The sequence below is a fragment of the Drosophila hydei genome, unplaced genomic scaffold, assembly GCF_003285905.1.
Source record: "Drosophila hydei strain 15085-1641.00,03,60 unplaced genomic scaffold, DhydRS2 tig00008116-arrow-pilon, whole genome shotgun sequence".
Classification (NCBI taxonomy): Eukaryota; Metazoa; Arthropoda; class Insecta; order Diptera; family Drosophilidae; genus Drosophila; species Drosophila hydei.
The window spans coordinates 1,813,641-1,839,879 of NW_022045829.1; the positions used below are offsets into that span (position 1 = coordinate 1,813,641).

Below are 26,239 nucleotides of genomic sequence, written 5' to 3' on the forward strand. Positions count from 1 at the left end.
AAATATATATTACGATACATATATATTTTATGCTCAGAGAGGCAGAAAGACAGAGAGAGAGAGAGAGAGCGAGTGAGTCAGAGACAGAGGAAGCAGTATATGAAAAGTTCTTTTTGTTACCCGCAGCTGCATCAACACAATGGACCAACCGATATACCCCCCTACCAAACCCATTTGGCAAAAAATGCCCTAAGAAAAAACCACGCATGACAAAATACCAAGTGGCAAAAAGGGAAAATATTTCGTATTGAGTTCCTTTTCTTTTATTTTTTAATACCCTGTAAATAAAAATTAAACTTAAAATATATAGTACCTGTAGTATATAAAATAAATTAACTTTCATAATAAGCTAGGTTTACATGATATATGTCATATAAAGATTCAAACATATATCGATTAATTCATTTATCGATAAATACTTTACACTAAAATCTAATATTTTCTTTTTTATTTTTATACCCTGATCCCATTAAAAATGGGAAATCAGGGTATAATGGTTTTGTGCAAATGTATGTAACAGGCAGAAGGAGGCGTGGCAGACCCCATAAAGTATATATATTCTTGATCAGGACGACAAGCCGAGTCGATTGAGCCCTGTCCGTCTGTCTGTCTGTCCGTCTGTCCGTCTGTCCGTCTGTCCGTCTGTCCGTATGTGTGAACGCGTGGATCTCAGCATCTATAAGAGCTAGAGACTTGAAATTTTTTTTGTAGGTCCGTGTATAGCACGCGCAGGTCAAGTTTATTTCAAATATTCGATAACTATTCGCATTTAATTGTTATCGAATAAAAACATTATTGAAATGCAGTAAATAAATTATATCTCGAACGTCTTAAGAGCTAGAGCCTCCAAATTTTGTATTTAGTCTTATGTATATTTTATGCAATTTTGATTTTTGTTGGATTTTGGATACCGGCTCCAAATTCCCCCAAATTCTTAGAATTTAAGTTAAGTTGGAACTAGGGCCATTATGTGAAGGCGTTTGCATCTCAACCAAGCCAATAGGATATGTAGATCATATGCTGAAAATTTCATTAAAATCCATTAAGTAAAACAGAAGTTATTAAACAAAACGTTTGGCCAATTTGCAAAAGCACATGTCAGCAGCGCCACGCGCACGCATTTTTCCTATGCGTGTGCACACATACATTCAAATGCGTGAATTCTTTTCTATTCCAAGAATTGAAATTGCGATTGAATTAAAGCTGAATATTAGCTGCTACTTATGTTCAAATTTGCAGCAGATCGCATAAGAAGGACAGCGGCTGCGTTGGTAGAGGCGCCGCTCGCATGCAGCTTGGTCCGGGTTCGAGTCCAGTGGAGATGAAATGTTTTTTATTGTTTTATTTTTAGTTATGAAGTGGCGGTGTTTGTAGTGTTTGTGCACGTTGCGCAAATAATCCGGGTTCGAATCCTGGTCTCGCAAAGTCGATTTTTATTTTTTTTCTTTTTTTTTTTTTAATACTCGATACAAACTACGGAAAATATTACAAAACTCAAAGGACTGGGATCAGGGTATCTCCTAGTCGGGCACCCCGACTAGAGCTTTCTTACTTGTTTATTCTATCTTACTTATAGAATAATCCAACTGCTGCTCAGCATTAGTAATCCAACTATAGGATATAGTCAGCTCGATCAACTTCGACTGAAGCATTCTCACTTACGTTATTTTCTACGTTTTGCTTTTCTCGGTATTTTACTCTTTCGGCCAGCAATGACTTTTTACAATTTTCATATGAAATGAACCATTAAATTGAATTGGCATTAAAATTATGTGGATGTGTGTTTGGCTGCTGATGCTGCATAGAGAAAAATCAAGAGCAAGAGCAGGAGCAGGAGCAGGAGCAGGAGAGAGGTAGAAGCTACACTCGCTTTTGGCACTTTGCATACGCCGTCGACAACGCAACCCATCCAACTTATTTGCATTTTTATTACAACAACAAAGAAGCTGTTGGAAGCTTTGCCACATGCAAGAAAATACTACGAAAAAAAAAAAAATATATATATATATAAAAATAAAATAAGAAAATTCAAATAAATGTTTGTTAAGTATTTTTGAATTGAGTTTTACGCAGACACACACACACACACCCACACACTCACTCACACTCACGTGTGTGTCGCATTAGGCAAGTTGAATAGCAAAGGGTCTGGCATCCATCCATAGTATGGATTGGCACACCTGCTGCTTCTCATAGCAGCTATAACAGTAAATCGCAATGGCTGCGACAGCTGACAAGCTAAAAAGAAGAAAATAAAAACTTAAGAGCAATGCCTTCGAAAGCATTTCGCTAACATTAGTATACATTATTCATATATTTTCCACGCTTGATCATCATTTTATACTTTCCGCTGCTGTAATTATCGTTCAAGCGAACGTCCTTGAAAGCGCTTTAAAATGCAAATTCATGGAGAACTTGATTTGAACAGTGGAGCGTGAGCTTTCTTAAGCTTATCTGGCAAATGATCATTATCTATTCATGTTCAGCAAAGCTCATTATCACTCGACAAGAATGTTTACATATATAGTTTATAAAGTTTAACATTTCGCAATGTAAAAATATTGCAAACACTCTGCCAACACTCTGTTTGCATTGTTAGAATATTTTTCCAACTATTAGAGAACTTTATCAAGTATGATAACTACTTTAAGTATAATTCACAATCATTTGCTCTGCTTCCCAGGCAGTCACAATTACCGACGCTGATCGCAATCATCGGTCTCCTAGCGAATGTTCTTGGCAAAACTCAAGTTTAAGTGCGCCATTGGGTGGGTCGTTATGTGTGAAAGAAGAAGAAGAAGAAAGAGAGAGAGAGAGAGAGAGAGAGTGAGAGTGAGAGTACGAATAAGTGAAAGCGAGAGAGAGAAGGAAGTCAGCAGTAAAAGCTTGAAAACTTGTGAACTGCACGCACCGCAGCAACAACTATAAATGAATGTGCTTTCAAAGCAAGTATAGAACAAAAAATACCCTGTAATTCACCACTGCAGATAATAGAGTAAGCTTATATATGTCTGAAATTCAATTATTTTTTAAAGTGTCGAAACAGATATATATATAAATGTATATATGTATATCTTTATATATATATATATTCTAAGAAACTTAGACGCTGTTCACTTGAGTTCTATACGAATTTAAGAGCGACAAGTCATACCCTTTTGTACTCTACTCTAAAAATAAACTGTAGGGTATATGAATCAGCAGCAAGAATAAGAATAAGAAGCAGTAGTAAAAGTATTGCATGACGCTATCGAAGTCTAACAACAGCCATAACAACTAGCACAACATTAGCTAGCAGCGCACTTCGCTCGAGTCGTTGCAGCCGAATGGATGTTTGTTGGCAACGTTGTCATGGTCACGTGCAGCCGCTGCCGCTGCTGCTGCTGCTGCTGCTTCCGCTGCTTGCGTTGACTGCTGCAGTTGCGCGCACGAATGGACTAAATGTCGACCATGAGGTTTTCATGTTTTTCTTCTTATTTGCCACACCGCAACAATTGTCAAACAAGCGCGAAAAATTGCCGGCCACTTTGGCAGGCATTTGGGCTTGAAAGTGCTGCAGGCGCTGCGGTTTACCAATGATAATTTTCGACTGACAAATATGGGCGGGGACGGTTTACTCAAGAGGTCGCGCTGTACTTGACGGAGGACTTGAACTGCACTACTAGATCAAAGTTCAAATACAATTTAAAGCTTAAGGTAAGGCAATGAACCGTTAACAAATGAAAATATGTTTATGCTCAATGTTCTTCTGTGTACGTCTGCTTCTCACGGCTTTTTTCCGTCAATTCAAATTCGTCGAACAAAATTGATTTCAAGCTACCAGATAAGAAATGTGAGCGAAAAACATTTGGAAAGAAGTTCATCTTTATAAAAATTCAGGTGGCAACCGCCGAGGTTTTTAGCCAGCTTAATCTAATAAAATACAAGCAAAGGCTTGATCTGAGCACGCTCAAAAGCATGCTATGTATAAGGTAAAGTTGCTTTATAAGTTAAGATCATTTACTGAATTTGATTTAATTACAAATACATAATACATAAAAAATAATGAATCTATGGATGACCATTTTTAATGATAATAATAGTAAAAACATTCATTACTACATTATAAAAAGCTTTATAATAAATATATAGTTTTTGTTTTTTTTTTTGTAATTTTTCAGCTTTTTTTCATTTTTTTTTTCCAGTTAAAAATAATGAGAAGTTGGCAGCACTGGCTGCGACTTCGAACTGTAGCCTAACATTGTTTCTTCTTCTTCCCTTTCTGCCAGCAATGGGTATCTGAGTGCAGTTTACCTACTTAATTCATTTAAACATTTTGTCACGTCATTTCTTTTAATGTCTGATTCGCGCACAATAAAAATGATCGATCAGACAAGATCAATGTCGATAGTAATAGAGCTATCGATAAGTGTTTATTAAATAAATAGCCAAACTGTTAAAAAGTTATTTAAAATTGCAAATTTAATTTTTTATATCAGCAGTTGACATACGTATGCTTATAGGAAATTCAATGGAAAATGCTTACGAAACCATTTACTGCGCCAATCAAATTTTCGTATACTTGTTTTGTTAATTGTCTGGTATCCTCATAAAAGGGCAAAGGATAACACATTGTGCGTTCAATGTAACGCATCGCTGACGCGCTGTTAATGAGCGTCTAATTAATGCCAAAGTTGCAAAATGTTTGCTAATTGGAAAACTCACATTTTATATTGTATATTATTTCTTTCAGGGTACTTAGACACGAGATGAAATTAGCTTCAAATGAATTAATGAGGAAGCCAGAAGAAGCGCGAGTTGTGACAATATAATTTTTATTTTTTTTGAGATTTGGATAGCAAAGTGTTAAAGAATTTTTATGAGTATATCATCGATTACTTTTTATATCAGAGATTAACAAGATTAACAATATATTTATAGGTGCTATAAATAGAGGATATCAATTGCCATAACGTTCTTATAAATGTATTTAATTATACTTGAGTTTTTCCACTCATTGCTTTTAATTTTTAATTTTTTCTAAAATTAAATTTTTTACAATTTACAGTAAAAGGACTTTCCACAAACTGCTGCATGAATATTATATATTACTATTCGTATTCTATAAGATCTTTTACAATTGACAAGCTAGAAAGCTACTCGGAATACGAATTATTTGTAATATATTATAGTTAGAGTATCAGGATATAAGCCCTGGCTTTATCTACGAGAACATTAAGAATTATTAAGCCTACCAGCAAACTATTTGTGTGTGTATTTGCTGAACAACAAAACTGCATTTGTATGCTCCACAGATGAAGGCATCTTTTGCAACCACCTGTTGCAAGCTGCCAAACGCCTGCTACAAATTTGCGTGCCACTGCAGTTGGACTGCCTCTCAATGAGGCCGAACATTTAAGTGAGCTGCAAGCAGCCAAGCCGCAACATACCAGTTCCGATCTGCAATTCAAACTGCAATTGCGAGCTAATAAACTGCACTCGACTGGCAGCAACTGGCTGGTATTTTTTTTGCTTTTTTTCGGCTTGCCCTCTTGGTCCTTTGGACTATGAACTGCACAATTTGGGGCAGATGCTTGCTGCAATTTTATGGCAGCTGCATTGAAAAATGCAAAAAGTGGGCGGCAACCCGAAATCGCAGTCACCGTTGAGCGTCATTAAAGACACGCGATGCGGGAAATGCACGTAATGGGAGCTGAACAGCAAAACGGACACTGGCATAAACCGCATTCCGTGGGCCAGCTAAGGAAAGCCTTGCAAGCTAAGCAGCAGCAAGGCAAAGCCACTACAAATTAGTTTATGTCATTGGCTTTATTTTTTAAATTGGGTATTGCATTAATTTTTTATTGCATTTACTAAATATGCAAATTATCAACTCAACGAGCGGAGCGTAAGTACAGTGCACAGCATATATATTTATATATTTTGTTTATAAACAATATTTATGTTAACATACTCAATAGCTGTGCTATTTCTCAATATATTCGATACTTGAAGTGTTTTTTTTTTTAATTTTTAGGCATATAAGTTATGTCGTCTTAGCTTAAGTTGAACTGAAAAGGCAAGAAAACTAAGTTTTTTTAAGCTTGGCCAATTTCAATGTGGATTTCATATTAAAAAAGGTTCTTTTGCTCGGACTATTTGAGTGACATCTCGAGTTTTGGTTTTGGTTTTGGTTTCGGTTATCAAGTTATCATCAATTAGTTGAATGAATCCGGCAGCTACTTGTGGCAAGTGCCTCAATTGTGGCAATTAGGCTGCTACTGCTGCTGCTGCTGCTGCTGCTGTGTAACATTTTCATTAGCCAAATGCACATTTTATGGCCCAAAAGTCATTTTCAATTAGCGCATCTCCTGCCAGGCAAACAGGCAAACAGGCCGAACGACAGACGACAAGGACATCTACAATATAATTTTCGGGGCGCAAAACTTTGTTTTATGACTTGTGGCTTTTCTCTCCCGTTCTGTCTATATATTTTGGCAAAATAAACATTTACGTAATGCTCACAGTTTGTGCCGCTCTTGTATGTTATGCAAAAGTTGTAAATGCCACGCCCACCTCGCCACAAAATCTCTGCCCCAAAATCCAGTTTTATGTCGCACACACACAAAAAGTTGCCGCAGTAATAAAGGAGATTACCTACACATAACATGTGAGTGGGCTCCAAAGACAAAAATTACTTTATATATATATATAAATATATATATTCTTCTTCTTCTTCGGTTACAAAAAAGTCCGTGAAAGGAGCTGCAGTTGCAAGAAAATTTGAATGGCAACTGGTCAGAAATGCATTTAAATGTATTTCCTAAATTTAAGTGAAATTCTCTTTATTTTTTAGCTTTTTAGCCAGGGCTCAGGGATTAACCCAAATAGAAATGGAGAGCCGTAAAGTTCTTGGCTCTTGGCTGTGAATTTTCATGGCCTGGCAGGGCATAAGTTGCTCTCTAATCCACGCAAATGCAGCCAGATGAGGCTCGGCCAGAGATTTTCCTCGAAATGCTCAAGACAATGGAGAAGTTGCGGCAGCTGAATAAAGCAAATCGGACAATCGGGAGTCCTTTTTAGCTTTTGGTTTCAAGAGGCTCTGGTAGAGATTAGTTAGCGAATGTGGTTGATGTGAATAGAGCAAGAGAAAATTATATTAATTTATGTACAGAATGCAACTGATTATATATAGATATAGATATGACTTTACAAAGATTTAGTTAAGATAAATTATGACGTTATAATTATATATATGTGTTTTATAATGAGTAAAAATAGACTATATAAAACTTTATATATTCTAAATTCTGGATTGTCGATTTTTATATATAAAATGTAGAGCATATAAAGTTGTATTTAGTTTACTATCTACATTCAATATATATAAATAAATAACATATTTCAATTTAGTTATAATCTTATATATATAATATTTTGATTACCATATTATTATTTATAATTTTATTATATTTGTTTTATATATTTTAAAACATATATTTCCATACTTCTAGTTTTCCTATATTTTTTATAATTATTTTTTCTTTTAACAAGCGAAAAATATTTCTATTCCTTAGCATTCGAGAGATACAAGAGCTAGGAAAGTAAAGTATACATATAGAATGTCAACCTTGAGGTTAATATTCCTAGTGGTAAGAGTGCTCTGGTTGCCTGACTGGAGTGCCTGACTAGAAGATATCCTGTACCCTGTGCAGAGCTGTTGCTTAAAAACATTCATTGAAAGCTAGAACGGCTCAGCTATGCAGTCCTGTTTAAGAATATATATAAGTGTATATATATATATATATATATATATATATATATATATATATATTTATATTTATATTTGTATATATATATATATATATACAAATATAAGTATATAAGGGTTCTGTCACGCCTTCATCTATACATTCCCAAAAATATAATAAAATTGATTTGACAACAAATCTTAAATTTTATTTAATGTTTAGTATTTTCTAGACGTATATATGCATACATATATATATTATATACATATAAACATTATGTATGCTAAAGTGTCTAAAGCTTTGTGAAGTCTTTTGCTTAGTTTTTAATTGCTATTAAAAAGTTCTGAGAGCCGCAAGAGCAGACAGACACACTCTGCTCTCCTCTCTCTCTCTCTCTCTCCCCCCTTCTCCCTTACGCTCTGTGTCATCTCTGTTGATAGTGTCTCCAAGGTCCAGTAATAATGACAATGCCAAGCCATAGAGTCGAGAGTAGAGTGTCGTGAGCGTAGGGCAAGTTCCATATACTGAAGGATGTTGCTGAAAGTCAATCCCGCCCGGAAGAACCACAAAATGGCGATGCAACAAATTTGTTAGCAAAAAAAAAAAACAAGTAAAGCTCAAGTTTCTCTATCTCTGTCTCTGTCTCCCTGGATTTCTTGGTGCTTGGCAAGTGGAAACTCTTTTAGTGGCTGTCCAGGCTGCAGACTTAATGATTTTTGGCTTAAAGTTTACCAGTTAGCAGTATTTTTGCAAGTAGTTAAAATTTTATGAGGCAGCGCCGCCCCCAAGGCATTGTTTTTGCATTCAGCTGCCCAGTTACTTGACTTGTCTCAGCTCTACTCCTAAGGTCCGCTCTCTCTCTGTGTCTACCACTTTATCTTATATGCTATATCAACGTTGCTAGACGACGAAGAAAAAATAAGCAAAGCAAAAAAGCATCTTCCGAAAATAAAATGAAAACTTGATAAAAACTTTTATCATAACAATTTGTGTTGTACTGCGGTCCCTGTAACAATGGAGCAAGTGTGCCACATAGTCAGTGTGTGTGTGTGTGAGTGTGCTAGCCTGTGCCTAATGAGAAAAGTGTAAGTGCAACTTGTACAGAAACCAAGTCAAGGCAAAAACTTCATCTGAGTCAACTAAGCCCGACAGAACTCCCAAAATAACATTGTAAAGATCTTCAGATAGCAGAAAAAAATAATTATTGAAATGGAGACTGCTATATAGATTATATATATTTATAAAAAATTAATTAAGATACTTAACGGCATATATTTATTTTCCTGGCTTACATCGTTTTGAAAATCTTACCAGGTTTAGTAGAGTTCTAAGGCTTCCTCTTTACTTTCTCCGTCTCTCAGATCCTATAGCTCCCAAGCTGGCTACTTTAAGAGCAATAAGAACCGAGACTACTACAATACAGATTTTTAACATATTTCTCTTCGATTTTTCAACTCTTAGCACCACACAATAACTCTCTAACTACAAAGTATAAGATCAGTTATCCGAGACACACAACATTGTGAGCTGTTAACTTAACAATGGCTCCCAAACTGTTTTGTACATCAGATCAGCTTAGCTGTTACACAAACCCGCATCAGCTGTTGCGTTAGGCGCAAAAGCTTTCACCTACATTTCGTGGCTAGCTATACCTCGGTGTTTCAGCCAAACAAAAAAGGCTTGGCGATGGAAGGCACAGTGGAACAAAAGAGCAATAAATATGATTAAAAATTAGTTTTTAGCAAGGAAAAGAGTTTCAGTATCAAGTTAATCTGTATTTTGTAAAGGTATCTTTGACTACAACTTCTTTAAAATAGTCAAGTTAATAATTATTTGTTTCTATATAAATATATAAGATTTCAGCCAATATTTTAGCGTATTTCCTACCACAGTTCTTGATAATTATAACACGATATATTATACAGTATATCTTATTATATTATTTAAAATAATTAAATAATTCCAAATAATATTCATTCGTTTTTTTAATTTTTTTCATTATTTTTCTCTTTAAAATTTTATAAAAGAATTAAAATCTTTATCCATAAGAAAGCCAATTTTTTTATATATGTCACCTTTTCCAGCAACTGCGCCCACTGTGCGCCGCTGAAGTCAAGTTCGCCATAAAACCCTCCGAGCTGCGCCTTGGCTCATTCAGTTGGCTGCTGGCGCTTTGCCCAAGCGATCGTCGCCTCACTTAACGGCACAACTTCGAGACTAACGGGTTCTTCTCTTTGCTGCTTGGCATTAAATTTCGGTTTCAATTGCTCGCGAGTGTCTGCCTAGGAAGTGTCCAAAAAAAGAAGCAGTAAGAACAGTGATTCGTAATGTGAAAATGTTTGTGCAATAAATAATTAACAATTAAAGCAATTAACCGAAATAAATAAAAAAAAATATATATATGTATTTATATAAGAAACAGTTGAGTGTTGAGTTAAAGCCTTGAAAGCGGCGGGCCAAATGTTAAAAGTTGAAATCAAGTAAAGCCAAGTGGTTTGTGTTTTGTTTTGTTTTTGTTGTTTTGGCCGGCTCAAAGCAGTTACAACTCGTTACAACAACAACAGCAACAACAACAATTGTCAATAAGCATAAGCTTAATTGCAGAAGGCGAAGAAGAAGAAAACGCAGACAACTAAAAAGTCAAGCAGCGGAAGCTTTTGGCAGCAGGCGCAGCACAAGCAACAACAGCAACGGCAACAACAGCAACAACTACAACAATAACAATATCAGTTACATATTTAACTGTTAAAGCGCAGGTAAGGCCCAGCAAGTTCTCAATGGTTAGTTGCAGCGAGCAGCTGCGCAAGCGCGTGACTAGTTTACGCGCTGCGTGCAATGGAGTCGGTTGAGGCAGGCCGTTTGAAGCTCAGGGACAGACAGCTGGCCGTTACAGCACAAAGCCGAGTATAAAATTGCTTCAGTTAAGGTTAATCTTTAGCGACATCGATGCGAGCTGTCAATTATAAGCGTCTGAAAGCGATAGTAGAGCCATAAGAATATGGAACTATATAGGATAGTTCTTTAATTCAAATGGAGTAATTTTTAAGTCGTAGTATAAATAGTATTAGTATATAAATTAGTATAAGTAGTTGTAGTATAGTAGTAGTAGTAGTGAAAGTATAAGTAGTAGTATTAAGATTAGTAGATTCGGTATAAGTAGTAATGGAATAAGTAGAAGATTTGGTAGTAGTAGTAGTTGTAGTATAAGTAGTAGCAGTATAAGTAGTAGATTCAGTAGTAGTAGTAGTATAAGTAGTAGTAGTAGTGTAAGTAGTAGATTCAGTAGTTGTAGTAGTATAAGTAGTAGTAGTAGTGTAAGTAGTAGATTCAGTAGTAGTAGTAGTATAAGTAGTAGTAGTAGTATAAGTAGTAGTAGTAGTAGTATAAGTAGTAGTACTATAAGTAGTAGTAGTAGTATAAGTAGTAGTAGTAGTATAAGTAGTAGTAGTAATATAAGTAGTAGTAGCAGTATAAGTAGTAGATTCAGTAGTTGTAGTAGTATAAGTAGTAGTAGTAGTAGTATAAGTAGTAGTAGTAGTAGTATAAGTAGTAGTAGTAGTATAAGTAGTAGTAGTAGTAGTAGTAGTATAAGTAGTAGTAGTAGTAGTATAAGTAGTAGTAGTAGTAGTATAAGTAGTAGTAGTAGTATAAGCAGTATTAGTAGTATAAGTAATAGATTCAGTAGTAGTAGTATAAGCAGTATTAGTAGTATAAGTAATAGATTCAGTAGTAGTAGTATAAGTAGTAGTAGTAGTATAAGCAGTATTAGTAGTATAAGTAGTAGATTCAGTAGTAGTAGTATAAGCAGTATTAGTAGTATAAGTAATAGATTCAGTAGTAGTAGTATAAGTAGTAGTAGTAGTATAAGCAGTATTAGTAGTATAAGTAGTAGATTCAGTAGTAGTATAAGTAGTATATTCAGTAGTAGTAGTAGTAGTAAAAGTAGTAAAAGTAGTAAAAGTAGTAGAAGTAAAAGTATTATAAGTAGTAGTAGTAAAAGTATTATAAGTAGTAGTGTTAAAAGTAGTAGTAGTAAAAGTAGTATAAGCAGTAGTATAAGCATAAGTAGTAGACGTCAATTGACACCTGTCTGTCCGTATGTGTGAACGATAATCGATAACTGTTCTCGTTTTATTGTTATCGATTAAAAACATCATCGAAATGTAGTTATTAAATTATATCGCGTACGTCTTAAGAGCTAGAGGCTTAAAATTTTATATTTAGTTTTTTGTATTTAATACAATTCAGATTTTTCTTTAAAATACAAATTCTTTAAATTTGATTTTTGTTGAAAATATAGCCAATATGTGAAGGAGTTTGCATTTGTACCAAGCTGCCAATGAATATGTAGATGCTAAAAGTTTCAAAAAAGTTTCAAATCCATTAAGTAAAACAGAAGCTATTAAACAAAACATTTGGCCAATTTGCAAAAGCACGTGACAAGCAGCGCCAAGCTCATGAGTTTTTCCTATTTATGTGCACACATTCATCCAAAGGCATGCATTCTTATGGATTCGAAGAATCCAAATTGCGATTGAATTGTTTAAATTTTCAGCTGCTAATTTAGTTAATATTTGTTGGGAGAGGCGTCATGCATTCCCGTGAAGTTCTAAGTTGAAGTTCTAAGCCTTGCGTAGGCGATGTTGGTTCGAATTTAGGTGTCCTAATTTCGGTTGTTGTTTCTTTTATTACTCGATGCAAACTATGGAAAATATTATAAAAAAAAAATTATAAAAAAAATATTATAAAACGCAGATAGGACTGGGTCACGGTATCTCCTAGTCGGGCACTCCGACTAGAGGTTTCTTACGTATTGTATTTTATTTCTATATTATATTTTTATGTATATTATATATATATTTCATCTGTAGTCTACTTGGTAAGAGTATTTTAACTTCGTTTTTCGATTCCATTTTTTAATGTTATTAGTTAAATTTCCAATTTGGTTTTTTGTGGTTTTTTGTTTTGTTTTGCAGTTTGCCTTTTATCTATTTGATTTGTGACGTATACGCAACGTATACATCATGCTCATTAATATTAGTATTCGTATTTGTAGTCTGTGGAGTCTCTTTTTTTATGTTTTTGGCGAGGCGCGTAACAAGCACGCCATGAAACACGTTTTTGCATACCAATGCAATGGATCAGATATCGGGTGCTTTATAAGACGAACAAGCGTCAGTTAAACTGGTTTATGAGGCGGCTGGAAAAGGGGAAGACCTTCAATAATGGATCTGTCAAATATGAAGTGGATTTATGAAATTAAAATAAAAACTCAAATAATAATATATATGAAAAGGAAGCCGATCTATAGAAGAGGTATTTGCATGAATAGAGTTGAAATTGTTTGAATGAGCGTAGAAAATTATTTCAATAATTAAATTAAATATGAAAAAAATGCAGTACTTAAAAAAGTGGCTAAGAACCTTAAATACTTATAGTTGGCCGCACTGCATCCGTTTTTCAGATGAGTTGCGCGAAACAACTTTCAAGTCTTGAGCTCAATAACTAGTTGAAACCGCTCTTAACCGCTTTCGTATGCCGAACACTGATGTCAGATATTTTCTAGAATCTCCTGAAGCATAGTACTTCAGTCATTATTTTAGCATAATTTTTCAGCCAGCTAAAAAGTTGACTCATCAACTGATGTTGGTTTTTGTTCTTAAACAAAAAATCAAAAATAAACAAAAGAAATATATTTTTTTTAAGCCGAATCAAAAACCAGTTTTTTCGTCGTAGTAACACATGTGGCTTATTTTTGGTACGTTTTTTTATTATTATTTACATTTTTTGGTTGTTGTTTAATTTTTTCTTTTCGCCCAGCCGTAGAAATTTGTTCATTCGCTTGAATTCGCTTGCTTTGTTGCGTTATCATTGGCTTATTAAAGAAATTATATATATTAAATAATTATACAAATTATTTTGCAATTTTAGGGCGAGCATTGACCCACAACAAAACCAGATCTATTTATAATTGAAGCGCAAATTGTGGGAATATTTCTCTTTCTCAGAAATTATATTTGAATTTTTTCCTTAAATTTGATATTTTAATTGGGAGAGAAGCTGAAAAAAAGAATTTGTCAAACACAAGGCCATAAATTTTGAATTAAATTTCTGTCCACTTGAGCTTGAATTAAATATGCCTAAAATTTAAAGCTAACTATTTATGATAATTTCAGAAGCAAAAATATATAAAGTAACGTAAAAATGGTAAACTGAACGCCTCAGAAGAGTTAAACTGAGTAAAAATATTTTAAAATAAAAAAAATTCTTTAAGAATTGAAAAAATATATTATAATATTTATCAACAGATTAAAGAACTGAGAAAAGCTGAAAGCTCTTAAAAAACTGAGCGATATCCAAGCTTTCAATTAAGTCAAAAGTGCTTTATTAAAAAGAGAACTTATGAAACAATCTCTCACAATTATATTATTAGAAACTAAATAATAAGAAGTCAAGACAAATTTCATAAGCTCGCTTTAATTAGTTATAGTTTAAGCTAACTCAGTAAACAATGTAATAGAGTCATTGACATCTAGCTCAAGACACCTAGATATATTATAAAGTATATCTCTTAATTTATAGTTCTAGTGAACTACTCATACTATATGAACATTATCTCATAGTATACCTAATTCCCTTGAACTAGATAACAAACTGGTCTTACAATTAAGTTCCATAAAAGTGCACATATAGTCCATATCTTTAAAGCAGGGTTCTATAAAAGCAAACTACATTATCGTGGAAACACTTTCTGTAAGTTAGCTACCAAAAATAAATACATGTGCATATATATAATTTATCTGAATGACCTTTGATGTTGGACCTAGTTATAGACTTTTACACTGACCAATGCCTAAAATTTTGCTAGCTCATAGATCATAAAAACATAATTAACTATTCTTATTGAAGGTAAATGATTCAGATATGTGTTTTTTATATAACTGAAAGGTACTTATATATGGAAGCTATAGATATGAAGTTTCAGAATACAAAAATAGATATAATATCAAAACTTTGTAGACTTATAAACCTCTCCCTCTCTCTCTCTCTCTCTCTCCAGACATTCCACATATATCACTTATGCCCAGATAAACCTCATATGATTCGCTAATATACCGTTACTGTCGGCACACGTCATAAAGCTGTTAACCCTGTTAAAAATTAAATTAATAGCTTTTTGCCTTTTCGGTTTATAAACGCCATAAATGAAACGACGTGTAAATTGTTTAAACAAATCTTCAAATACGCGAAGCAAAAAAGTGTTTTTATCATTGAATCAAGAACAATAAAGACATAATGCAGTTATGGGTGCTCCTCTCGGGAGTACTCGACTAGCAGATACCTCGATAATCAAGGAAGAGAGTGGCTGAGAAAGGTCTACTTATATACTTATAGAAGAAAACTCTTTATGCTGAGGATTATTTATAGAACTTTTTTTACAAGTTATTGAGGTAATACTCTTGATATTTAGGTAGGAATCTTTGGGTAGAGTTATACATAAATTGAAACAAATTTGATCAGAAAGTACCCGATATGAGTTGTATTTGAGTGCTCTAGCTAGTATTTGACTGAGAGATCGATATACAGAGATGGACGGACTGAGTAAATAGACACAGTCGTGGCTATATGGACTCAACTCTTGATTCTAATTAAAAACACATACATACAAATATATATATTTTTTTTTATATGTAATTGAAGTTCCACCTCATCTTCTTCAGCCTGTCCCATACTCTTTAGCACAAGCAATATACCCCATTTGTCAACATTCCATGGGCTCAGAGTGTAGCAAAACAAACACAACAGTTAGTCGAACTTGTTGGGGATCGTTATCTGCTCAGCAGGTGGCGGGGTAAGCGTTCCTTTGCGTGTCGTACAACACACTAAATTTCAGTTATAGACATCTTTAAAAGATATCACTCGTGATTGCATTTTAATAGGTGCACTAATTTGTGTTTACTTTGATTTGCTGTTTGTTTTTTTTTTTGTTTTATTTGACATTTCCAGACATCTTATCTGGATATTAGTGAAGTGCATTAAATAATTGCTGTTACCCAAAGCAAATTAACCGTAAAACTCGGGTTGCTTCAATACAAACTGGATCAATAAAGCTAAATACATTGTATGCCTCCAATAAACTCTATGTATACAGTGCAATATCTTACTCATTTTGAAAGTGGAGGAATTTTTAGCTACATTATCTTCTTTTCTATATAGAGATAACTCACTTTAGCAACAGATCTTTATGCTGTAGTTATCATAACCTGTTGCATTTCTTTTGCTGACTTGCAAATACAGTGTGTGAGCGACCTTTATCTTAAAACAATCGCAATCTATTCTAGCTCGTGGCTATGACATCATTTCGAATGCCCTGTACTCTGTGCACAAATGGGGTTAATGGGCTAAGGGCTAAAGGGAAAAGATGTGAAATTTCTTTAAGCTGCGTTTTATCTGTTCATCAAGAGAGGGAGGAGAGAGAAGAGACAGAGAGAGAGAGAGAGAGTCAGATAGAGAGAAGGAGACTCAGATGTGATCAAGAATCCATGGTACTATTTGCGACAGCTTAATACCAGAAAGTCTTTACAATATCTAAAACATGTAGATGCTAAAATAGATAGAGACCGAATTAAAGGTAAAATATTTGGAATCATAATATATTGGCTTACTAGACATATTTTGAGTATACATAGTATAAAAACTAAATTAATGGGCATCTGTTAGTCACTCAATGTGCGTGCCACCAAATGCTGCTTTTATCTCAGCGCTTAAAAGTCTCTTACTTTATCTGATTGTCAGTTTTATGGCTTGTCTCACTTTCAAAATCCAGCAGTCAGTGTTAATTGTACAACCATAGCTCATAGAACAACCGAAACTCTCACGTTCTCTCTTCCCCACACACAATACGCAGATTTCACAATGAAAACGTCGCAGCGCAATCCAGCTTTTGTGGGCGATGATGGCAATAGCACCACCAGCACATTGGCCATGTCGGTAAGTGTACCAGAATCTATGGCCAAAAATTTCGACTGACCCATAAACTAATCGCTCGACTCTCACGCACACACACACACACGCACACACTCAGTCACTGCCAGCAGAGACGCCAACAGAGGCCGAACAGGAAGCCGACAAATCGACGGGCGGCAGAGAGGGCGAACGCGATACCTGGGGCAAAGGCGTGGAGTTTCTAATGTCGTGCATTGCCATGTCTGTGGGCCTGGGCAATGTGTGGCGCTTCCCGTTCACGGCACTGGACAATGGGGGCGGGGCCTTTCTAATACCCTATCTCATTGTGCTATTCCTAATTGGCAAACCGATTTACTATCTGGAAATGGTAATTGGACAGTTTTCGAGTCGCGGTTCCGTAAAGGTATTCGATTTGTGCCCGGCCATGAAAGGTAAGCGAAAAACTGACCGAAATTATGGCAAATATATGCCAGATGCCAAGTCGAAGTTTCTATGCACTTGCAGCAATGCGCGGGCTGTAGCTAGCTAGATATATATAGAAGAACATTCAAGAAATATTAAGAAATAATCAAATTTCTTAAATAGGAATTTGGAAAATTAAAAGAAAATATTTTCTTAGAATGAAATAAAGTTTTTCATAGAAATTTTTGTAATGGGTCGCTTTTTCGATTTGGAAATAATGTAAATAATATAAATAAGACATAAAATAAAAAAATATAAATAAGTTAAATTCTTTAAATAATATAAATAATATAATAATCGATAATAATATAAATAATATAAATAATAAAAATATAGACATAAAAAATTTAAATAAAACCTGAAGAAAACTGAATCTGCCTACATATATGAGAAATAAATTGAGACTAGAAATTATTCAGGAATCCGACAACTGTTATTGAAGAGTTTTCTTATGGTTATATAAAATTTATAGAGAATATAGAAAATTTACGAATCAAAGCAATGATTTTACAGCATTTTCAGACAAGTATAAAACAAAGTTGAAAATAGAAAAAAAAAATAATAAATAATAAAACAAAATAATATTAAAAATAAATAAAAAGTTAAGTTTAATTAAATTAATTAATTAAAATATATCAATCAAAAAGTTAAATTAAATATTATTTATATAAAATATTAATCAAAAAGTTCAGCTGTTCAATTTGTGTATGAAATTCTGAAAAACTGTGTCACGAGGTTAATTTTATAAATCACATTCCACTAATGGGAGAACTTAAATAAGGCTCTATATATCTAGAAGCTGCAAGTGCATATGAATAGCAATTGAATTATAATAAAATCAATAACAGCTGTGCATTTGCTAGAGAGAATCTTGAAGGAAGGAATCGAAAGAAGAAAGTGTAAATAATACAGCAATGAATATGTGCCAAGAAAATATTGAATAAATTAAAGAAAATTTGAAATATGTAATAAAGAATATCAAAGAAGTCAATGTCATGTGAAAGAGATTGAAGCTATATGCCTATATAAGTCACTGATCCATGATAGCTGATATAAAAGAGATCAAACTTAATCAATTTTACTCGCAACCTTTCATAGATCATAGATCTCTTAGACTTCCTTCGAGTGTTCTTCGCCGAAATGCACAGCTATTGCAACAGTTCATTCATAAGCCATCATATAGTCATGAAATTGCACATCATAATCGAATCTTTAGGCGTGGGCATTGGACAGGTGATATCGATATCGATGGTTACCACGTACTACGTCGGCATAATGGGCATAACACTTTACTATTTTTACGATTCGTTTCGTAATCCGTTGCCCTGGTCCGAGTGCCGAGCCGAATGGGGCGCGGTCTGCGTCGCCTCCAGTCAGGGCAACATCAGCCCCGGCGTCAGTTCCAGCTTCAGTGCCAGCTACAACTCCAGCTTAAATGCGATTGGGCCGCAGCAGCAGCAGCAGCGCGTTGCATCCGCCGAGCTGTACTTTCTGTAAGTGGCTTTTCTACCTATGTGGTGTTGTTGTAGTAGTAATAGTTGTTATGGCTTCTTGTTGTTGTTGCTGTTGCTATTGTGGGTTGTTGGTTTTTATCAGCATTTGCTGGTAATCTTATCGAGGGGCACACACTCTGGCATTCATTGCCAGATTCAAGTTTATGGCCGTTCAATGCTCGCTTTATTGACGTTAATTGAATGAGTCCCTAGCACAGCCCCTGGCCTACCCCCACTGTGGCGCCTAAATTGACAGCAATTAACGGTATTGGAGGTTAGGATGCTGCAATAGCCCCTAGGCGATTGCAACAGCCAAACGATAGGCGACATGTTGCAAGGCCACTTCAATTGGCTTCGCTGTCTAATGGCTGAGACAAGAGACCTCAACCCTCGTCTATGTATCACAGCAGCAATAAATAGATATCTTCAAAGCAAATCAAATTATGAAAGATATTAGATATCAGACTTTAGATTTTAGATACCAGATTTTAGGCATGAGATTTTAGATATATGTTAGTTACAGTTAGCTGTAACTCTGAAGTGATAGATCGAGATCCTCTCGGTCAGAGCTTCTTAAGCTACCCTTTCTTTTTATACCCTAAAACCTTGGAATATGAAAATTTGGGGTATATAGATTTTGTGATAATGCATGTAACAGTCTAAATTTAATTATTATAGATATAAATCAATCATTTGTTATCTCTATTTTGTAAATTTAGCTTTAGATTTACTCGTTGAATAGCTGCACACCTCACAAATTAGCATAGAATTTATTTCAATTACTTGTGCTTTAGCTAATGCACACATCTGCTAGTCATTAACAGGCTCTGAAAATTTGATTAGGAGTGTACAGCTAGAAGAAAAGTTATTCAACAATTGAGTAGCCAACATAAAGCTTTAAATGCAGTCCAAGCGCAGTCGCTGCGCAGTAAGCAGAGCGCGTGCATATGTGGGCGTGTGCGTGTGCATGTGTGTGTGCGTGTATAGGAGAGGCGTAGATTGTTTGAAGTAGCAGTATTAGGGTATCTGCTAGTCGCGCACTCCCGACTAAATTGTTTTTTATTTTTCACAAATTTTGTTCAATTTTTATGCCCTTTCTATGAGTTTTAATGAGTGCTCAAAAGATGCGACTAACTTTTCCTAGTTATTAATATTAATAAACTTTAATTACTCTGTGTTTTAATCTAGCTAAAGTATACTTATGAACTCTATTAACTGATTAATGTTTAGCAAATTGTTTCTTTCCAACTAAAAGCGAATGTTTTTCATATTTCTTTCACTCAACTAATGCCCGCATATATCATAACCATTTAATCATATAACTAACCTAAGTTAAGCCATAATTTGGACTTTTGGCAGCTATCTAAATTGTGATTAACTCTTTCCAATACATGTATATATATATATGTTTGTATCATAAAGGTGTTGGCGTTGGCCAGGCATTCCAGGTGTTCATGCTAAGCACTTACTACGCCTCACTGGTTGCCATATTTTGTCGATATTTCGTCGATTCGTTCCACAGTCCGTTGCCATGGGCAACGTGCCGTGACGAATGGGGCGAAAACTGTATCAATTCAGCGCCCAGTGAAACGAACGATGAACAAAGTGGGACACTAAATAATACAGATCGCATTATATCCAGCTCGGAGCTGTACTATGTGTAAGTGCTTTGGTCGTAGATAGGGCTTAGTCTGTGGCGGGGGTGTTGGCCAAGAGGCATGACTTTTCGGAATTTAATGTGTTGCCTATTGAATTCCCTAGCAAGGAGGTGCTGCGCGAGAAGGAACAGATAGTGGACGGCATTGGCTTGCCCAACTGGGAGCTGGTCATTGGCTTGTTCGTCTCCTGGATGTGCGTCTTTCTGATCATACGACGCGGCGTGAAGAGCTCCGGCAAGGCGTCATATTTTCTGGCCCTGTTCCCCTATGTCATCATGGGCGTTCTGCTGGTGCGCGCCGTTACCCTGCCCGGCTCCCTGGATGGCATTTACTATTTCATCAAGCCCAATTGGGGCAAGATTCTGGATCCGAAGGTCTGGTATGCGGCGGTCACCCAATGCTTCTACTCGCTCTCCGTTTGCTTCGGCAACATCATCATGTACTCGTCGTTCAACAAGTTCGGTCACAATGTGCACCGCGACGCGACCATTGTGACTGCCCTGGACACGGCCACCTCGCTCTTGGCCGGCTTCACGATCTTCGGCATTCTGGGCCATTTGGCGCACGAAATCGGCACCGAGGACATCGGCAAAGTGGTCAAAGGCGGCGCCGGCCTGGCCTTCATATCCTATCCGGATGCCATAGCCAAGTTCAAGCAGCTGCCGCAGATCTTCTCTGTGCTGTTCTTCCTAATGCTCTTCGTGCTGGGCATTGGCTCCAATATAGCGATGACATCCTGCACAGTGACTGCCATACGCGATCGCTTCCCCAACTTTAAGCAATGGCAGTGCTCGCTACTCATAGCAGTCGTCAGCTTTGGCATTGGCCTCATCTACATAACGCCGGTAAGAGAGCGAAACTATATGGTTTCTGTATAGCAATTGGCTAATGTGAGTTGGCTTTCTTATGTAGGGCGGTCAGTATATGCTTACCTTGGTGGACTTCTTTGGCGCTTCGATGATCGCCTTGGTCCTGGGCATCGCGGAGCTCTATACGATTGGCTGGATCTACGGCACGGATCGTTTGTGCAAGGACATTGAGTTCATGCTGGGCCGTAAGGTCGGTCTCTATTGGCGCTTGTGCTGGGGCGTGTTTACACCTCTCATCATGACCATCATTCTGATTTACTTCTATGCGACCTACGAGCCGCTCATCTATAATAATCAACCCTTTCCCACCTGGGCTTATGGTGAGTCCAAAGATTTCAGCTTCAACTCAATATCCAATGGCTCATCATATTTTTCCCTCTTTCTGCAGGCGTTGGCTGGACCATCACAGCCTTTGGCGTTATGCAGCTGCCGCTCTGGATGCTGGTCGCCATCATTCGCGAGCCCGGCAACACGCTGGGCGAGAAGATACGCGGCGCGTTCCGGCCCAAAAAGAACTGGGGACCCTCCGACCCCTTGCTCCGGGAGCAGTACAACAAGCAAATTGAACACGAGCTAATGCCCAAGCGTGGGCAGGGCTTCTGGGCGAGCATTAAGCAAAATATCTTCGGCTAAATCTAAGATCTCTGTTGATGCCTATTCTAAGCTGTGTGTATATAAATGAAATGTGTGTAAACTATTTGATATGTCTATATATGTAAGTGTGCCAATAAAATGTGACGAATTTATAAAGGACTAGACTAGACCAGAGACTAGACGTCTCCAAGATCATATAAGAAATGTCTATTTACTAAATGAAAAACTACTTTGAGTGTGTTCATAAATATATATCATGAATATATCATATATATATATCATTAATATATTATGTGTATATATCATATATATATCATTTATATATTATATATTCTCATCATAACATATATAAACGTTTTATGCTTGAGGACATCCATTCAAATCTCAGACTGTAGACGTATTAACTTATAAATATCTAATCTCTAATCCTTTCTAATAATTTATTCTATTGTTGTAGCTTCAGCTAGTTCCCAGACAGTAAAACTTCCTGCTCATGTATCTAGCTTACATTTATTATAAATTTACTATCATTTATCATATTTGTTGAAATTCTGACGCCTTCATGCAGCATTGAGTAATTTCCGCCCATTGGAAATTTCCGAAAATGGGGACAAAAGAAGGATAACAATGTTTTTTTCATTAGATCGAAAAACATGTTTGTAAGAAAAAACTTAAAGTATCAGCTTAAACATTTTATTTTATTTATTTATTGTTTTTTTTTAACATATTATAAATAGATTCAATCCTTTAAAGAACTTTAAGTCTAGGTATACCTTTTATCTTTAATTAATACTGCTCATATTTCAAGTCTTCCACTTTCGTTTGTTCTTCAAATAAAACCCTCTTAAAAACTCACAGTTACAGATATTATCTGCTCAGTTATCTGGCCAAACTTATATTTATCTCAAGTCTTCAGTTTTCTCTCTAATCAGCTGCATTTTGTTTGCACCACAAGTATTTTCACCAGCTCTAGCAGCACCCACCCACCGCCCCTCGCCTGACTGCTGCCTGCTGGCTGCTGGCCACAAATTGACCATCACATTGACAATTTGGAATTTGGGCCAGAGAATGAAAATCAAGAGAAATGTTGTGTACTTTGTCTCCGTTACGTTTTCCGACTGGCGAAACAAAGACTGTGGAAAGCCAAAAAATACTTTGCTGTGGACGACGGCATCTTAGAGATAATTGCTTTGATAAGGACACGCCGGACCCGGACGCGGACATGGCACGGACGCCAGCATGGACGAGAAGCTGAACATTTTTTTTTATTTTTCTTCTGTTTTTTTTATAAATGTCGCCAAATATTTACATGTCGCGGCATTGTTAAGTGAACCCAACATTTGTTTTTTTTTTCTTTCTTCTTTTTTTCTTGTTTTATTTGGTGGCCTCTATGCGCCCGCATTTGGCTTGCGGCTTGACTCTTTGCGACTGTCCGGCTTCCTGGCTTGGGCGCCGAACGGGCGCCCGAGTCCGGGATTCCGGATGACGGCCGTGTTGCTGCAAAACCGCATAAAAGTCATTGTCACAGCAAATGGATTAATTTTCGCGGCACATTGTCATATATATGGCGCACTCACTCGCTCCCACGCTGACTATATCTCACTTTTTCTGTCTCTTTTGCTCGCTTGGCATTTTTATAAAGAAATTAAAAAGCAGGGCCTGTGGTTAGGAGTGGGTGTAAGAGGGACAGCAATAGGGGCAATGGCAGTAAGCAGAAGCAGTGGTTACGGCAGAGAGTGAGAGGGAGAGAGAGAGGGGATCATAGGCGGTGGCAGGTACTAGGGCAGCGTGGGGCGTGGCATTTACCGCAACAATAATTACGTTTTGGCCAGTGCTGTTTTTTTTCTTTTTGGAAGCCGCACGGAAGTGTATAATGTTGCTAAGTAGTTGCGGTTATATCGTGTTGTTGTTGTTGTTTTTTATTGTGTTTGGTTGCGTAATTATCATGAAAGGCAACAGGAGGTTTATTTCGCGTAATAAATACAACATAATTAAGTTTTCTTTTGCTTTGCTGGGGAAGTGAAACAAAAGGTAAGGAAAATTGCGTTTAGTCTGTTTTCCTTTCTTTTCTTTTCATATTTCTTCCTTATGTACAATTAGATAGAGCATATTCTTCGCTTCAAGCACATCCAATTAGACGGACTAGGCGAATGAATGAATTTTGAATTGATATTACAAATTATAGCATACTTATTGGGGCTTTTAAAAATATACAAAAAAATATAAAAATAAACAAATAAATAAATATATAAATGTTTATAAATAAAATGAAAACAATGTTCAAAATAAAATAATAAAATAATAATTTAAGAATATGAAGATTAAAATACGTATGTTTGTTATATAATAATATTTAATTTTATTTAATATTTTAAAATATATTGTACTTAAATTAAGAGTCTCCAATGCATTTTTTCTATAGACAAACATTGTGAGAAGCTTTTACTCGTTAGCTGAACTGTAAAAGAAAAGCCCGAAAATGTGCTAGCCAATACAATTAGCTAAGTTATTTGGTCTGGACGCTGGTTGCTAAGTTTTTCAATTTCAACGATTGTCGAAAGGCGTCTGCCATTTTTTCTCCATTTAGTTTTTTTTTTTTTTTTTGTTGCCATTGCCAATCAACAGTAAGTCCAGCAAATAGAAGCACCTAAAACTCTTACACAGACACACAAGTAACATTGACACTCACACAATATCGCATGTGCACACTCATGTAGACAGTACAAGTCCAAATAAAAATCTATTTAACTAAAAGCTAAAAAGCGCGTCAGCTGTCTCTGTCTCACTACTATGCTGCGTTCGCCGCTTTTTCGCTATTACTATTTGGCTGTCTTCTGTTTCTTTGGCACTCTCACGCACGCATTTGTCTTAAATCAGCAGCGTGCACAAAAAAATGGCAAAAGAAGAAATGTGCACAAAAGAGAGCGCGAGAGCAAAAATAAAGTAAAAACGAAAATATTTTCCATGGAGATTGAAATTGTGAAATGAGCTATGGCAAGCACGAAAACTATCGATTATATTTCTATGCATAGGAATTAACAATTAAAAAACCCAAAACAAAAAATTAAAAAAATAATAATAATACTACACTAAAGAATCTTTTGTACAGGGTATCCAAAGATTGCAGCTGAAAGCGAAACCAGCATGAAATAAAAGGCAGAACATTTTTGGGGACTTGCAAGAAAGGTTGCGCGCTCATGCAAAGAGAGCCGCAAATGTGCGCGGAGTGCAGACGCTCGGTAGATGGGATCTATGTGCTATTTGGACTCCAGTTTTTACACTTTTCTATTCCGTTTTTTTTTCAGTGTGCCAACTGTGTTTTAGTGTGTGGCAGGCACTCGTACGTACACACATTGCGAACATTTCTATGTATGTAATTTAGCGTAGGGGCGGATGGGCGTGTGCGCGAATTTGTTGCCAAATGCCTGGTGCTTAGAAGAGCTGACAGGTGGCGCCGCTATGCACGTCCATATTCTTCTCTTATCTCCGTGCAGCTATGTGGGTGTGTGTTTGTGTGTGTGTATGCATGTTTGTTTTGTGGCTGCCAGATGGCGCTCTTGTGTATGTTTGTACATATGTGTGGAAAGGGTGCACAAAGAATTAAGTAATTGAATTTTCATAGTGCAAGTAATTTTTTTTTATTTTGCAATTGAATTGCATTTTTTGTTGTACGATTAAGATAAATGTTAAATATATAAATATTTACAGCAAAGACAAAATGAAATCACTTACTACTTCAGAGAACTTTAAATTAGAGAAGGTTACATTTGTAAGACTCGTCTATGTTTATACGATATACATATGTATATCGATATATAAATTTTACCCAATTCGAAACCTTTTTTCACAGCCACTTATAATTGGACAAAGCTTGAGTCACAATCAAATTTGAATGCTCCAATTAGCAACCATTTTCCAATCGATCTGTGTTCAGCTTTGCCCTTTCATTTGATACGCGTAAATTGACGACTGTTTTTCAAGTAGCGCATATATCTTAAGGAGTTATAATTATTTTATGTCAGTTCATTTTCATATAACAATAGTCTGATTGATATTTTTACAATTTGCATTATTAAGGTCACAACATAAGTGATGAACAAGTAAAGTGGCGCAGGATCTGTGTTTTCTATTCTCTTCTTCACACTCTTAACGATATTGATTGATTCGATAGTTTTCATTACTCCCGATAGTGCATGCAGTGAAGACATAAGTCAGAAATTTCTCAGATGTGCAAAGAGTAAAGCGAACTTTGTGTAAAAATAATATACAAATAGTTGCAAAAGTTAAGCAAAATTAAGAACGGGAGTTAATTTGCAAACGCAAGATTTGCATACTTCTTGCGTGCTTGGAATTGTTGGCCACGGCTTTAAGTTATGTAATTACGTCACAATTTGTCTGAGAGTGAGACTGGCCGATTCGCAGCGGGTGAAGGAATACACTTCTGCAAGTGGGAAAGGTAGTGCACG

The 26,239-nt window shown here is 35.9% G+C and overlaps 1 protein-coding gene across 5 annotated transcripts in view; it reads left to right on the forward strand.

Moving 5' to 3' along the window:
• LOC111598963 (sodium-dependent nutrient amino acid transporter 1) overlaps positions 1-21,937 on the forward strand; it is a 47,960-nt gene extending 26,023 nt beyond the window's left edge. The window contains exons 1-7 of one of the 5 annotated variants that reach the window (XM_023314449.2): positions 10,100-10,486; positions 16,639-16,721; positions 16,816-17,128; positions 18,376-18,652; positions 20,414-21,155; positions 21,223-21,499; positions 21,568-21,937. In XM_023314449.2, coding sequence (XP_023170217.2) covers positions 16,647-16,721; positions 16,816-17,128; positions 18,376-18,652; positions 20,414-21,155; positions 21,223-21,499; positions 21,568-21,812 — 1,929 coding nt within the window. In that variant the 5' untranslated portion in view covers positions 10,100-10,486; positions 16,639-16,646 and the 3' untranslated portion in view covers positions 21,813-21,937. Of the gene's footprint in view, positions 1-10,099; positions 10,487-16,344; positions 16,363-16,638; positions 16,722-16,815; positions 17,129-18,375; positions 18,653-20,074; positions 20,313-20,413; positions 21,156-21,222; positions 21,500-21,567 lie in introns of those variants that run through there. The other 4 variants (XM_023314452.2, XM_030224665.1, XM_023314450.2 and 1 more) reach the window with 4 other exon arrangements.
• Positions 21,938-26,239: the final 4,302 nt, after the last annotated feature.